This window comes from Neofelis nebulosa, chromosome 4 (genome assembly GCF_028018385.1).
Source record: "Neofelis nebulosa isolate mNeoNeb1 chromosome 4, mNeoNeb1.pri, whole genome shotgun sequence".
Classification (NCBI taxonomy): domain Eukaryota; kingdom Metazoa; phylum Chordata; class Mammalia; order Carnivora; family Felidae; genus Neofelis; species Neofelis nebulosa.
Genome location: NC_080785.1, coordinates 50,130,195 through 50,145,008, shown reverse-complemented (window position 1 = coordinate 50,145,008; position 14,814 = coordinate 50,130,195). Strand labels below are relative to the sequence as shown.

The 14,814-nt window shown below is 41.1% G+C and overlaps 1 protein-coding gene and 1 non-coding gene across 3 annotated transcripts in view; one reads left to right on the top strand and one right to left on the bottom strand.

Annotated features, from left to right (window-relative positions):
* TAX1BP1 (Tax1 binding protein 1) overlaps positions 1-14,814 on the top strand; it is a 90,051-nt gene that overhangs the window by 58,513 nt on the left and 16,724 nt on the right. For both annotated transcript variants that reach the window (XM_058724744.1, XM_058724743.1), the window contains exon 14: positions 2,537-2,608. In XM_058724744.1, the coding sequence (XP_058580727.1) occupies positions 2,537-2,608 (72 nt within the window). The remainder of the gene's footprint in view (positions 1-2,536; positions 2,609-14,814) is intronic.
* On the bottom strand, positions 6,808-6,915 carry LOC131511261 (small nucleolar RNA U13). Its single transcript, XR_009261454.1, has one exon. It is a non-coding gene; the product is annotated as a small nucleolar RNA U13 (small nucleolar RNA).

Below are 14,814 nucleotides of genomic sequence, written 5' to 3'. Positions count from 1 at the left end.
AATCTTAATTAAAATTGTTTTTGCCAGTGTAATAATAGGCAGCAAACAAGCTTAAATAGTAAATTATATTTGTAAGAGTGTTACAGAAAAAAATAGGCTGTTTAGCTAATTAATAAGTAGGAAGATATTTTTATTCTAAGGAATAAAATATAATCTTACATATTTTGGTATCTATATGTACATGTAATTTGCATATTTTGTGTGACTAAAGATCAGGAAGTTTTGAATGATTTAACTTTGCTATAGTGTAGCTAATTCTACTTACAATTTTTAAATGTTCTTAAAGACACCAAAGATTAGGTTTCTCCCTGGGGGCTGGAGAGGGTGCACATTATATACTAAGGTAATTTTACTGGTGGTCTTTTTTTCAATTTTGATCTATTGTCAGAATGAAATTTTCAGACTTTTAATTAATGAGATTATTGTTTCTGGGATAGCTGTGGATATTGTTTTCAATGACTGGCAACTTTGCTTATTATAAAGTGTGAATACTGAATTTATGTGAACTTTATCTTTGCATATTGACTAGAAAAAAACTCATTTAGTAAAATTAAAGCCTACTATATAGAGAGAGCACTGTGTTAGCTTTTATCTGGGTGATCACACAGGTATGGCACAATGCTATCTATGCTTAAGGAGTTTACAGTCTACTAGAGATTGCTAGTGGTATCATGGTGATGCTCACAACTCCTTGATATTCATGACCCAGCTAATCATCTGTCAGATTCATGGGAAGTTAAATAATGTTTTTAGTTCATTAATGATCAAAGTGAGCCTCAAAACTAATGTTCTAGATTATGCTGCTGGTAAAGGTGCTTGGCTTTTTGTTTAATGCCCTTTGACTTCTTTTGTACTGTTGAGATAGTACTCACTAAACAGATACTCGTTGGACAAAGCAAAATGGGATGAAGTTCTACGTGAATGATAAGTCTAAGAAGTACCTTAGAGCTGTTTTCAGGGGAATATTTAGGAGTTAAACATGGAGAAAACAGACCCTTGAAAGAGAAAACTGGAGGGGAGGAGAAGCAGAGCTCGGGAAAGAAAGAAGCGGCATTCTAAGCAGATAGAAAAGCATTAATATACAGGTTTGGGGGTGAAAAGTGCAGAGCATAGTCTGGAGATTATGAGCAATCTTGAGTAATAAGACTTCAATGTCTGTAATGGAGTAGATTGGACTTGATAAATTGAAGCCACGTTTTTGGGGGCCTAAAATGGAATTTTAGTGCTATTTGTTGTTAAGAATTTTCTAGGAGTAAAGAAAGGGACTCAACTATAGTGGGTCTTTGTGAAGTAATTTGGTAACACTGAGGGGATTTATAGGTGGAAAGAGTTTTTGAAGGTGAGAAAATCAGATAGAGATATTCTTAGAGAATTACTTGATAAAGGCCACCCCTTTGGGGACCGTCCTTGATCACTTACTCTTGAATAGGACATGAGTCTGTCAAGGAAATCTTTGAAAGGCATCCTCAGGGAAAAATTATTTGAAGGATAGTTTTGTGTTTGTATCCATAATGCTTATAATGCAAATGGGCGGTGGTTAAACGAATGAATGACTTAGACTGACGATGTTGGGAAGAGGAGTAGCAAGTGTAACAGCTTCCTAGCTTCAGTCACACTGGGCTCTGAGATTGGTAATATCTGTTAGCAAAAGTTAGAAAAGTAGGTTTGGGACCCTTTGCCCTCAAAATGCAGAAAGACAATAATGAAAACATGTCATCCGTCAATTGAAAAGACAGATTTGAGGGTGCCTACGGTAGTTCAGTCAGTTAAGTGTCTGACTCTTGATTTTGGCTCAGGTCATGATCTCACAGCCCACATCGGACTCTGTGCTGACAGTGCAGAGTCTGCTTTGGATTCTCTCTCCTTCCCTCTCTGCTTCCCCACCACCACTTGAATGTGACCGTCCTTCTCTTTCCCGCTCTCCTCCCCACCCACCCCCTCCTGCCCCAAAATAAGTCAATAAACTTAAAAAGAGAGGCACCTGGGTCGCTCAGTCGGTTAAACATCCAGCTTCGGCTCAGTCATGATCTTGTGGTTCACCATTTTGGGCCCTGTGTTGGGGCTCTGTGTTGACAGCTCAGATTCTGTGTCTCCCCCTCTGTCTGCCCCTCCCCTGCTTGCTCTCTCTCTCTCTCTCTCTCTGTCTGTCTCTCTCTCTCTCAAAAGTAAATAAACACTTAAAAAAGAAAAGTACTGTATCTATAAAAAAGATTTGGAACTTGGGGAAGAAAGAGGTGTGCCACATTTGTTAATAGTTGTGATTTTTCCCATGGGGATCATAGTTGAAGGCGTAGAAAAAAGGAAGTTTTCAGGGGGAATATAGAGAGAAGAAGCCAAAGAAGAAACTTCGATAACACTCAAATTTAAACAAATTTTGGGGGGGGGGGGGGATAATATCCAGAGATGTCAAAGAATAAGACCCAAGGAAATACATGGGTTATGGTAATAGTAAGTATTTTGATAGAATGGTATAAACTAGCTCTTGATGTGTAGGGAGAGAGTGGATAATGAAAAAAATGATGATTTCTTTTTTCAGCTTCAGTTGGCAGAGAAAGACAAAGAAATAAATGGACTGACGACACATTTGGAAAAACTCTCCGGGGAGAAGGTATCGAATGGTGTACTTTTTAACATCTTTCATGAGACAATGAATGATACTACAGCTTTATGAAGTCACATATTTTATAATCACGTGAGGGTGGCTAAAAAAAGTTAAGGGCGCCTGGGTGGCTCAGTGGGTTGAGCGTTCGACTCTTGATTTTGGCTGGGTCATGATGCTAGGGTCATGGGCCCGAGCCCTGCTGAGCTCCTCGCTGAGCATGGAGCATGCTTAGGATCCTCTCTGTCCCTCTGCCCCTCTCCCCTGCTTCTGCATGCGTGCGCGCTTGTGCTCTCTCTTTCTCTCTCTCTGTCAAAAAAAAAAAAAAAAAAAAAAATTAGGATAAAGAAAAGACTGAAGCAGATCTTAGTATGCTTAGGTCCAGAATCTTTTTAGTTAAATAATATTTTTAAAATATTTTACTTTATGGGGAAAAGGCTGAAGTGTTTAAGTTTAGCTTGCTCTTTGTTACATATATTGTATTTAATAATAAAGAAATTTTAGGATGTTTAAATTTAGAAAGAGTAAAAAATTTAAAAGTTATACATGATATTGTCTTTATCTGGTTTTCTTTCGTGAAGGAAACATTTTTAGAAGTTATTTAATGATTTATAGTGTAACTTACCAGTGAAACAGAATGTACATTTATAATGTAAAAAATGCTACAGTGCAGCATTTCACAAAGTATTGTTTGAGGTCTTTTGGGGGCCCCTATCCCCTTTTAGAGGTCTACAAAGTTACAAACTATTTTCATAATACTAGAGTGTTATTTGCGCCCCCCCCCCCCCCCCACACACTGTGTTACATTTAAACATGCTGGTATGTAAGCAGTGGTGTTAAAACTGCTGGTGTGTTAGTTTTTGAATCAAGGCAGTTACACCAAACTCCGTTAGTGTAGTTACCATACATGGGAGGACCCTGCCACCCCACCTTTCCTGTGCCTGTTATCTCTGCCCCGCAGCAGCATCTGGGCAACGCCAGTGGCTGCTGGGCTTCTCCTGGGGCCAAAACAGATTTCCCAGCCGCCGGCGGCCCAAAAGTCTGGAGAAAATTTGCTTGCCATTCTTGCTGTTGGACAGCTCTCCAGTCCAGCGGAAGGGCTACGTGTCATGAGGGAAGCCAGGCTGTGAAGAGCCGGGTTGCTTCTGTGGCACGGGCAGAGCTTTAGAAAGATGGTCCTCGAAGCACACCTGGTAATTGTTGCATGACGAAAGGTAATTGTCGCATGATGATCCTGCCCTGCTGCCCCCAAAATAAAAATGGACTCCTGTTGGTCCCTCCCCCCTCCCCCCAACCACACACACTTGGGCACTAAGGGAGGTCAGTCGGTTGTCCCCCTCCCCTCCTGTGCCGGGACTTGGCAACCCCAGAGAGGAGCCGCTGTGCCCTGAGTCCCAAGAGGGTCTCTGAGGGCTCCCTGCCTTGCAGCCTCCAGCAGGGGCGCCTCTGTAGTGTGAGGGCGCTGGGGCTCGCGTGGGAGGCCATGTGGCGCGGCCATTCCCACGGGAATGGCACTAGCCGCAGACTTGGCACCTCTGCTCTGGATCCTGGGTTAAACTTGAAGTTGTGTTTTAGCTGGTGTGTCTTGGCTTGTGGTCCGTGTGAGTCGGCTCTGTCAAGTCGCCATAATAAAGCTTTGTAAGGTGGCAAAAAACATGTTAACCGTTCATCTTAACCATTGCAGTAAAGGTTAAAAACAAAAAGCCTGATGATGAAACAGTAAAATAGTAATCTTTTATTTTCAAACGTTTTTTTAATCTTTGTTTTTGAGAGAGAGACACACAGTGTGACCAGAGGAAGGGTAGAGAGAGCAGGAGACACAGAATCCGAAGCAGGCTCCAGGCTCTGAGCTGTCAGCACAGAGCCCGATGCGGGGCTCGAACTCATGAACTGCAAGATCATGACCTGAGCTGAAGTCAGATGCTCAACCGACTCGGCCACCCAGGTGCCCTGAAACAGTAAAATAGTAATCTTAATCGAAGCTTGATCTCAGGGTGCATGTCTTTTTAATATTCTATGTGATGAAATGGGAAGTACCCCCGAAGTGCTTCTGCCTGAAGTATGATGGTTATCTTAAAGTGAAGTACCTGTGCAGTTGTTTGGGTTGTGAGCTGAACTAGCTGCTTTTTTCCTAGCATATCGTTTCTGTATTAAAGAATGACTAATACGGGTGACTCAGTTGGTTGTCTGACTCTTGATTTTGGCTCAGGTCATGATCCCAGTTTCGTGGGAATGAGCCCTGCATCGGGTTTCATGCTGAGCGTGGAGTCTGCTTAAGATATCCCCACCCTCTCCCTCTCCCCCCCCCCCCCCAACTCCTTGCCCCTCTCCCCCCCTCCTCGTCCCTCTCCCCTGCTTATGCGCTCTTGTGGACTCTAAAATATATATATAAAAAAAATGACTAGTAGACAAGATATATAGTTATTTTAAAGGTAAGGTATTTGGTAGGTGTTTTCTTGAAAAGAAGTGACCTTTAAGGAAAAAACAAATGATAGTATTTATTGTCAGTGATAAAATTCAGGCTTTTAAGCAAAAACTAGAACTTTGGGTAACTTGTATCTGCTACCGTGAGCTTGATAATTCCCAGTGCTTACACACTTTTCTGATAAGATGGGCAGTAATATTAAGACTGATTTTTAAAAAGTGTTTAAATTGGCCAGCATTTGGAAGATCTACATGACTCAGTGAACCAATCAAGTTTCCCAAATGACCAATGATGATACTACAAAATCACCCATGATAAGGAGGCCATTCAGATCTTAGGGTTGAGTGGCGTTGCTGTGTGACAGTTGCAGAATTCTGACTTATCTTTTTTTTGTTGTTTTTAAAGTTTGTTTATTTATTTATTTAGTGTGTGTGTGTGTGTGTGTGTGTGTGTAAGTGGGAGGAGGGGCAGAGGGAGAGAGAGAATCCCAAGCAGGTTCTGTACTGTCCGCACAGAGCCCAGCACGTGGCTTGATCCCATGAACTCTGAGATCATGACCTGAGTTAAAATCAAGAGTCGGATGCATAGCCAACTGAGCCACCCAGGCTCCCTGAATTCTGATTTTTCAAATCCATCATTTTCTGTTTGTCCCTTAGCATTCTATAAGGAAGAAGAAGAACCTTCGGGGTGTCACAGAGCTTCCCTACCCTCTCCAGGCATGGCACTGTCTTAGCACATTGGTGTGTTCACCAATTGGAATTGTTTAAGAATTTTAAATCTGGGGTTTGAATATAATAGCATGGTTAATTAAATCATTGGTCAGGTGATTTAACTCAGTCTCCATCTTCCCTCCTATCCCTGATGTAGAGGGGGGCTGTTAGTAAAATTTCTAACTCTCTGTAGTCACGTGCTTGGTCCTTCTGGTGGAACTGAGGGCTTCCCAGGAGTCACCTTGTTAGCATAAATTATATTAGTCTAAAGGGACTTACTATGAATGACAGAAGACATTGTTGCTATTCAGGAAATTCTAAGAGTTTTAGGAGATCTTTGCTAGGAACCAGGGACAAAGGCAAAGTACATTTTTGTATCTGTGTATGTGTATGAATATATTTTTAATTTATATTTAGGTGTCTTGTGTCCATCTGTCTATCTTCCTGACAGTCATGAGTATGAACTCTTTAGTCAGTGGATTGGAATTTGTTGCTCTTTGGTTTTGTTTTAAATATTTGTGTATTTTGAGGTGAGTGTGCAGAGGAAGAGGGAGAGACAACCTCGGGCAGGCTCCACACTCAGTGTGGAGCCCAGCGTGAGTTGAGATCATGACCTGAGCTGAAATCAAGAGTTGGATGCTTAATGGACTGAGCCACCCTGGCACCCCTAGAATTTTTTTTTTTTTTTTTAATGTTTGTTTATTTTTGAGAGAGAGAGACAGAGTGTGAGTAGGGGAGGGGCAGAGAGAGAGAGTGAAACATAGAATCTGAAGCAGGCTCCAGGCTCCAAGCTGTCAACACAGAACCCGACGCGGGACTTGAACTCACAAACCACGAGATCATGACCTGAGCCGAAGTCGGAAGCTTAACCGACTGAGCTACCCAGGTGCCCCGGGGACCCCTAGAATTTATAACTGTTCTTAATTTGATGTTTCTACAGTTCTAGATTTGGTCAATGGAAGCACTTTGAAACTGGTTTCCTGATACTCACCTGTATCAAAAGGGTGTTGTTGATTTTTTTGAGTACTTAATATCTTTCCAGCATTGCAAGATATTCTGGCTTATCTTGTACCCTTCTTCCTCCTGCCTTGCGGAGGTTGTAACAAGGTTTGAGGGAGGCACATGTCATACAACAATGGGAACAAACACCCAGTCATCACGCTTTTGAACTACAAAAGGATCTCATCGTGTACCCTTCTTAACTCATCTTTGGTTTGTCCGTTGTTGTGTTTGTTCTTTTTTAAAGTTTATTTAATTTGTTTTGAGAGAGACAGAGATAGCATGAGTGGGGAGGGGCAGTAAGAGGGAGAGAGAGAATCCCAAGCAGGCTCATGCTGCCAGTGCAGAGCCCGACATGGGGCTCAAACCCACGAAACTGTGAGATGATCACCTGAGCTGAAATCAAGAGTTGGACACTTAACTGCTGACCCACCCAGGCACCCCTGGAATTGTCCTTTTTTTTTTTTTTTTTTTTTTTTATAATAAGAACAGAGTTTTTGGCTTATTATTAGAGATGGTATTTAGAAACCAAAATATGGGCCCTCGGTGTGTCCATGATTCCTGGTGCTCATTGCCTCTAGATCTTTTCAGTGGACAGAACTAAGAAATGTTATTTTAGATATCATGAATTGTGGTCCAACTCCACACAGTTCTTCTCCTTGCCTTCCTCATTTCCTATTTCTATGTCCCGTCTACCGTGAGAATTCTGGTGTCCAACAATACCAACACTTGTATGCATTTGCCAAACCCAATAATCCACAAATATTACTATGAGACAGAAACCTATTAAGTAAGAATAGAATTTGAGGGGCATCTGGTGGCTCAGTTAGTTAAACGTCCAACTCTTTTTTGATTCAGGTCATGATCTCAACAGTTTTGTGAGTTCAAGCCCCACATTGGGCTCTGCGCTGACCCTGGGGAGCCTGCTTGGGCCTCTCTCTGCCCTTACCCTGCTCGCGAGCGCTCTCTCTCCTCCCGCAAAATAAATAAACCTAGGGGAAAAAAAAAAAGAATTTGAGATTGAAGTTGTTTTTCCTGCCTCTTAACACTTTAGAGTATTATGTTGAAATAGTTTTTTCTTCTTCCTCCTCTCTCCCCTTCCTCTTTGCTTTTAGTGTGTGGGAACACAAAATGAAAAGTGGGTTATAAAGATTCCTGCAAAGGGACACCTGGGTGACTTAGCGTTGGCTCCTGATTTGGGCTCAGGTCATGATCTCACTGTTTGTGGGAGGGAGCATGGAGCCTGCTTGGGATTCTCTCCCTTCCACTCTCTGCCCCTCCTCCATTTCCATGTGCTAGTGCTCGCTTTCTCTAAAAAAAAAATAAAAAAGATTGCTGCAAGTAAACAATTAAAGATAATTAAAACAATAGCACACATGAAGAGTGAGAAAATGATTTTTTTTTTTAATTTCTGGTATGAGTTTTGGTCAAGTGTATTGCAAAGTTAAAACAATGATGCTCTAATCATGGGGCACCTGGGTGGCTCAGTCAGTTGAGTGTCTGACTCTTGATTTCTGCTCTGGTCATGATCCTAGGGTTGTGGAATTGAGCCCCGGGTCCAGCTCCTTACTGAATGTGGAGTCTGCCTGGGGTTCGTTCTCTCTCCCCTCTCCCTCCACCCCCCTCTCCCTTTCTCCCTTCCCCTTTCTCCCCCCTCCCTCCCTTCTCCCCCCTCCCTCCCTTCCTCTCTCTCTCCCTCTCTGTCTCTCTCTCTCTCTCTTCTTCCCTCTCTCCCCCCTCCCCTCCTCTCCCCCCTCCCCCCTCTCCCCCCTCCCTCTCTCTCTTCCCCTCTCCCTCCTTCTCTCTCCCTCCCCCACCTCTCCCTCTACTCCTCCCCCTGCTCACTCTCTTTCAGTAAGATAAAAAATCAGTGATGCTGTAATCAGAGCTGACAGGAAGTTGGGAAGAGATGTATATATATTACAAATGCTTCAGACAACTTTGAGATACAGATTTACTTTCAGTATTGTGAATAAGAAACCCAGCTCTAAGTGTGTATTGTGCTTAGAGATATTTGCTAATGCTAGAGAGAAGCAGTCAAGATACTTTATATATTTTACAAGTATAAAAAGACATTTTTATATGAAATATTTATATATGATACATACATAAAATTGTTTAGAATTTATAAAATGGTTATATTACCTACCTGACAATTAATATTTCTACATTAAAATGTGTTTGAGGGGCACCTGGGTGGCTCAGTCGGTTAAGCATCCGACTTCAGCTCAGGTTGTGATCTCAACAGTCCGTAAGTTTGAACCCCGCATCGGGCTCTGTGCTGAGAGCTCAGAGCCTGGAGCCTGTTTCAGATTCTGTATCTCCCTCTCTCTGCCCCTTCCCTGCTCATGCCGTCTCTCTCTCTCTCAAAAATGAATAAACGTTAAAAAAAAAATTAAAATAAATAAATAAAATGTGTTTGAAGTTTTATATAGGATATAGTCCTGAATGATTATAACTGCTTGTATGTTTTATTATGATATAAATGGCTGAAATCACATAAAATAGCATTGTAACTGTAATATACCGCACTAACAAATTTTCCCCAAACTTAATGGCTCAAAGCAGTTGTTATTTCACAGCTTCTGTGAGTGAGGAGTTCGGGTGTGACTTAACTGCGTCTTCTGGCTTTAGACCTCTCACAAGCCTGCAGTTAGGTTGTCAGAGGGCTCAGTCATCTCATGGACGTAGATTTGTTTCCAAGCCCACTCAGGTGATGTCAGGATTCAGTTCCTTGGTGGTTATTAGTCCAAGGGCAGACACACTTCCTCTGCTGCCATCTTGCATGCGGTCACTCCTCTCCTGTACTCTTGACTCAGGTGAAAGGGTACTCAAAACACAGGGTAACCTTTAAAAATGTAAAGCTGATCACTTCCTCGCTTAAAGCTCCTTAATGGGCCTGTTGTGCACTTAAGATTAAACCTTAACATGTGATATTTTGTATGACTGGCCTCCATTTCTCTCTCTCTTCCCATCTTAAGCCACAATGTCCTGTTTCACTATCCTCCATTGCAGAGTCTCTCTCAGTAGTTCTCAAACTTGAGCTTGCGTCAGAATCCCCCGTAGTGCCTGTTAGACCCTAGATTCCTGGGTTCCATTCCCAAAGTTTCTAATTCAGTAGGTTTGTAGTGGGGCTTGAGATTTGTGTTTCTAAGTTCCTGGTGCTGCTGCTCTGGGCACCACACTTTGAGAACTGTTCTAGTCACTCAGTCTGTACAATTCACCAATTGCCTTGTTTTCTCAGGGCCCGCATTCATGTCCTTTGTCAGGAATATTCTTGCCTACAATTCCTTATTATTTTGTTAGACTTTTTTTTTTTTTTTAAGTTTAAATCTAAGAGGGGCCCTTGGGTGGCTCAGTCAGTTAAGCATCCAGCTTCAGCTCCGGTCATGATCTCATGGTTTGGTTTGCGAGTTCAAGCCCTGCATTGGGCTTCGTGCTGAGAGTGTGGAGCCTGCTTTGCGTCCTGGCTCTTTCCTCTCTCCCTCTGTTCCTCCCCCACTCACACTTTCTCTCTCAGGATAAATAAGTAAACTTTTTAAAAAAAGAGTTTAGGGGTGCCTGGGTGGGTCAGTCGATTAAGCATCCAGTTTTGGCTCAGGTCATGATCTCATGGTTCATGGGTTCGAGCCCTGCATTGAGCTCCACACTGACAGTATGGAGCCTGCTTGGGATTCTCATTCATTCTCTCTCCCTCCCTCCCCCACTTGCACTTTCTCACTCTCTCAAAAATAAATACCAAAAAAAAAAAAAAAAAAAAGTTTAAATATATGAGAATAGAGAGAATAATAGAATGAACTGTTGTACTCCTCACCCAACATCAGTAATTGTTATTTTATGGCTGTCTTATCTATGCAACCATAATTACCTTCCTTCTTCCCCAGTGATTTTTTTTCAACTATATTCCAGAATTCATATTACTTCCCTCTAAATATTTAAATATTCTTTTCTTGATTCATCCTTCAAGTCCCAGATTAACTGACTCTTCCTCAGTGAGGCCTTCTTTGACCTCCCACTCTGAAGTACATACCTTTATTGAATTCACACCTGGGACCTGTTACTTTTATTTCGTAGCATTTAACATAATTTGTAATTAATGTTTATTTCTGCCTCTGCTTAATTGTAAGATACATGAAGATAGGAAATGTCCATTTTATTCAGCATTTGTAGCTCCTAGTACAGTGCCTGATACTTGAAGTTAAGTAGTAGTTGAATTAATAAATTAATGGGGCAAACATAATTTATAGCTTTTGCTTATAAAAACATTTGGTGAAAGAAATGTACTGGAATCAGCAATTTTATTGTCAGTAAGTACCCTGCCCTGTCAGGGTGCAATAGAACTAGGACAGTTTGGGGGCGCCTGGGTGGCTCAGTCAGTTAAGCGGCCGGCTTCAGCTCAGGTCATGATCTCGCGGTCCGTGAGTTCGAGCCCCGCGTCGGGCTCTGTGCTGACAGCTCAGAGCCTGGAGCCGGTTTCAGATTCTGTGTCTCCCTCCCTCTGACCCTTCCCTGTTCATGCTCTGTCTCTCCCTGTCTCAAAAATAAGTAAAAACGTTAAAAAAAAAAAAAAAAAAAGGACAGTTTGTTTTCTGCTTCTGGTCTCCCTGAGTTACTCCTGATTTTCTTGCTGGTGACACTGTAGTTTTATGTTACTTAAAAAGTCTGTATTTATAAGAATTTCTGTTTCCTATTTTAACAGCTTATTTAATGTTTATCTCCCCAGTGTTATCAGAACCATCAGAACCCCTACCCTAGTAGGGCACAAGGTTAGGACTAAGTCCCTTTTGTGTATCACTAAAACCTAGATCCACACATAGTACCTAGAATGAACCAAGTGATTGTTGAGTGGATAAATGAAAAGTGCTTACCACCATCTAACTATTTATTTTACATATTTTGTGTATTGTAGTTCTTCTTTGCCCTAGAGTATAAACTCCATATGAGCGGGAATTTTTGTCTGTTTTGGTTATTCCAGAATCCCTAGTGCCTACCACATAATACTCCCTAAATATTTATTGAACATGTGTGTGAATAAAAGAACTAACAGTATGAAGTAATAGCTCTCTTAAGATTAAAAACCCTACCAATTTAGGGATGCCTGACTGGCTCAATCGCTAGAGCATGTGACTCTTGATCTCAGGGTCGTGAGTTCAAGCCCCACATTGGGTGTGGAGTCTACTATAAATAAATAAACACATAAATAAATCCCTACCAGTTTAACTTCATTTAGGAACTTAATAGCTTAAAATATCTTTTCATGTCATTCAAAAACTATTTAATAGAATTATCATTTTCATATTTTCATACTATTTCAAATATTCTGCATAAATGCCTTAGTAGAAACATAAAGGGGGAGAGTAAAGAAAATAATAAGCAAAAGCAAAATGGCAAATAATGATTTAAAAGAAAGATTGTGGGAAATACAAATAAAAATTTTTTAAATTAAAAACCATTTCAGAATAGTTGTTAACATCAGATACCTATTTATTTTTTCTGAATCATTTTGTGTTTCCAGACGGTTTGCTTCCTACCTGACAGTGGAAGAGTAGCATATATACTTAACGGGAGATAGCTGTAATGAAATGTTATAATAATAGCACGATTAAATAATCATGACCCCACACAACTGGTCCTAGAAAAGTCGTAGACTACCATGTTTCCCTTTTTAGCTATAACTTAGCGGCTATCTAGGAGTGATAAAAGGAGGTTATGAGAATTATATAATACCTTGAACAACTTGTTCAGAGTTGTAATTCTGAACATTTAATGTCTTTCTTCCTCTTTGATTGGGTCGACATGTGGCATATAAGGGAAATATATTACTCCTCCTGTTTAACAGTTGGGAGTACCAGAGACCTCCTTAATTCATTGGGTAATTTGTAAAACCAAGGCTACTGTGAGCCATTTTGGGGCCTTGAAGAAGAAAAAAAGATGTAGGCATTCTAGCAGAGGCAAACCAGCTAACCACACTTTTGTGCCTTAGAACTATAAGAGAGGATTCCTAACAAAATCTATTCGTTAAATTGTGGAGGCTTTTATTTTAGGAGGATTCTAAGTCAGTCATTAACAGTTTTGCCCAGGTGACATAGCTGTATCCTGTCATGCATGTCTTTGAAGGTAGAGGAGGTCTTGGAGGAGTTCTGAGTTTTTGGCCATTTTTCTTTTTTTTTTTTTGTACTTCTTTATTTTTGAGGGAGAGGGAGAGAGAGAGAATTCCAAACGGGCTCTGCACTGTCAACACAGAGCCCGACATGGGTCTCAAACTCCCGAACCGTGACAGCGTGACCTGAGCTGAAACCGAAAGACACTTAACCAACTGAGCCACCCAGGTGCCCCTTGACCATTTTTGTTCTGAGGGCCTTTTGATATAGTCTGGCGAAGTCTGTTTTCAGAAATAGTTTTAAGTGATTAAAGCAAAATATACAGAATCACAAAGGAATCAAATTCTAAGAAAGTTATCAAAATTTTCAGTTTATGATCTATGTGACAGGTAGTATATGTGCTTATTTCAAAATGTTAAGATTTAGCATGTCTAGTAATTACTAATTTCAAAGAAGTGAAATATAAAGGCTGTTTTGAGATGGCTGCAGTGACTGTAATATGAAGTGAACATATCTTTGATTCTGTAGGTGACAAAGGTATTGGAACCGTTCGCTACTGTGGTTTTTTGGCCTTCATAATCGAAGAAAATGCTAAATTTCAGTTAGAAGTTAGTGAAAAGATACACATTTATTTTCCCCATCTAAATTGATTTATCTCCTGAATTCTAAACGTGGACCCTTTGGGGGGTGTTGTAAATGCAAATTTAAGAATCTTCTCTAAGTCAAGAGTTCAGTCTTCCAATTTACCAAACAGCCTACCTATAACTGTCTTGTTCATGTCCCTGTGTTCTCTTCACCCCACCTCCAGTTTCCCTCATGAGGAATCAAAGCTGCTTGTTACTGGACCTTTTCTTACCCTGCATCCTATTTGCAGGGGATTTATTGCATCTCTGATGGTAGAGGAGAGGGGTATTAACTTAAGAGTGAACTCTTTATTGTGTTGGAATCTCTGAAGTTGCTTGACTATACCAATGAATGCATAAATCTCTTGTTGAAACCCTTGACTCCATATAATTTGCTTAAACTTTTGTAGCAGTTGACCCTGTCTAAACCTTTTACTCTTTCCTGTCCTTTTCCTCATTTCTTGAATCCTTTTGGAAAAAATTTTTGGGGGTGCCTGGGCGGCTCAGTCGGTTAAGCATCTGACTCTTTATTTCAGCCATGGTCATGCTTTCATTGTTTGTGAGTTAGAGCCCCGCGTCAGGTTCTGCACTGACAGCTCAGAGCCTTGAATCTCAATCCCTCCCTCCTTCTCCCCCACGTCTCCCCCCTCCACCCCCCTCTCTCCCTCTCCCCCCACCCCAGCTCTCTGCTCTTCACAGCTTGGTGTGCTCGCCTTCACACGCATGCATAGGTGCGTTCTCGCTCTCAAAAAATTTAAAAAAAAAATTTTTTTTTAATTTACTCTCACTTTTTCTCTACTCACATTGCACTTTCACAATACTGAATTACGGTGGCAGCGCGTCTGGGGTTTTTTGATTCATGGCAGGAGATGAGGGAACCTCTGTTGAGGTCCTGCTGTGTTCTAAACACTCTACTCATTTCTCAGTAGTCCTGGGGCTGGAAAAGATAGATTCTTCAGGGTTTATTAGTGCTGGAGAAGTCTGACTCCAGTCTGCCATATTATTTGTTTCTAATTTCTGCTTATTTATTTCTAATTTCAAGTATGCCCAGAATAGCTTTGCTAGAATAACCTTAGTAAGGACCATTTTACCATGTTATTACTGTTCAAGAACAGTTAGACCCATTGTAATAAACTGTATGACAAAGATTTGGCACATCTGGCCTTCACTTGACTTTTTAGCTACATATTTCTTGCTCTTAACATGCAACCTGTGCGCTAGCCACATCGTTCACTTAACCAATCCTGCAATATGCTTATTATTTCATGTATCTTCTATACTTTAAAAAAAATTTTTTTAACATTTATTTATTATTGAGAGACAGAGCATGAGCTGAGCATGGGAAGAGCAGAGAGGA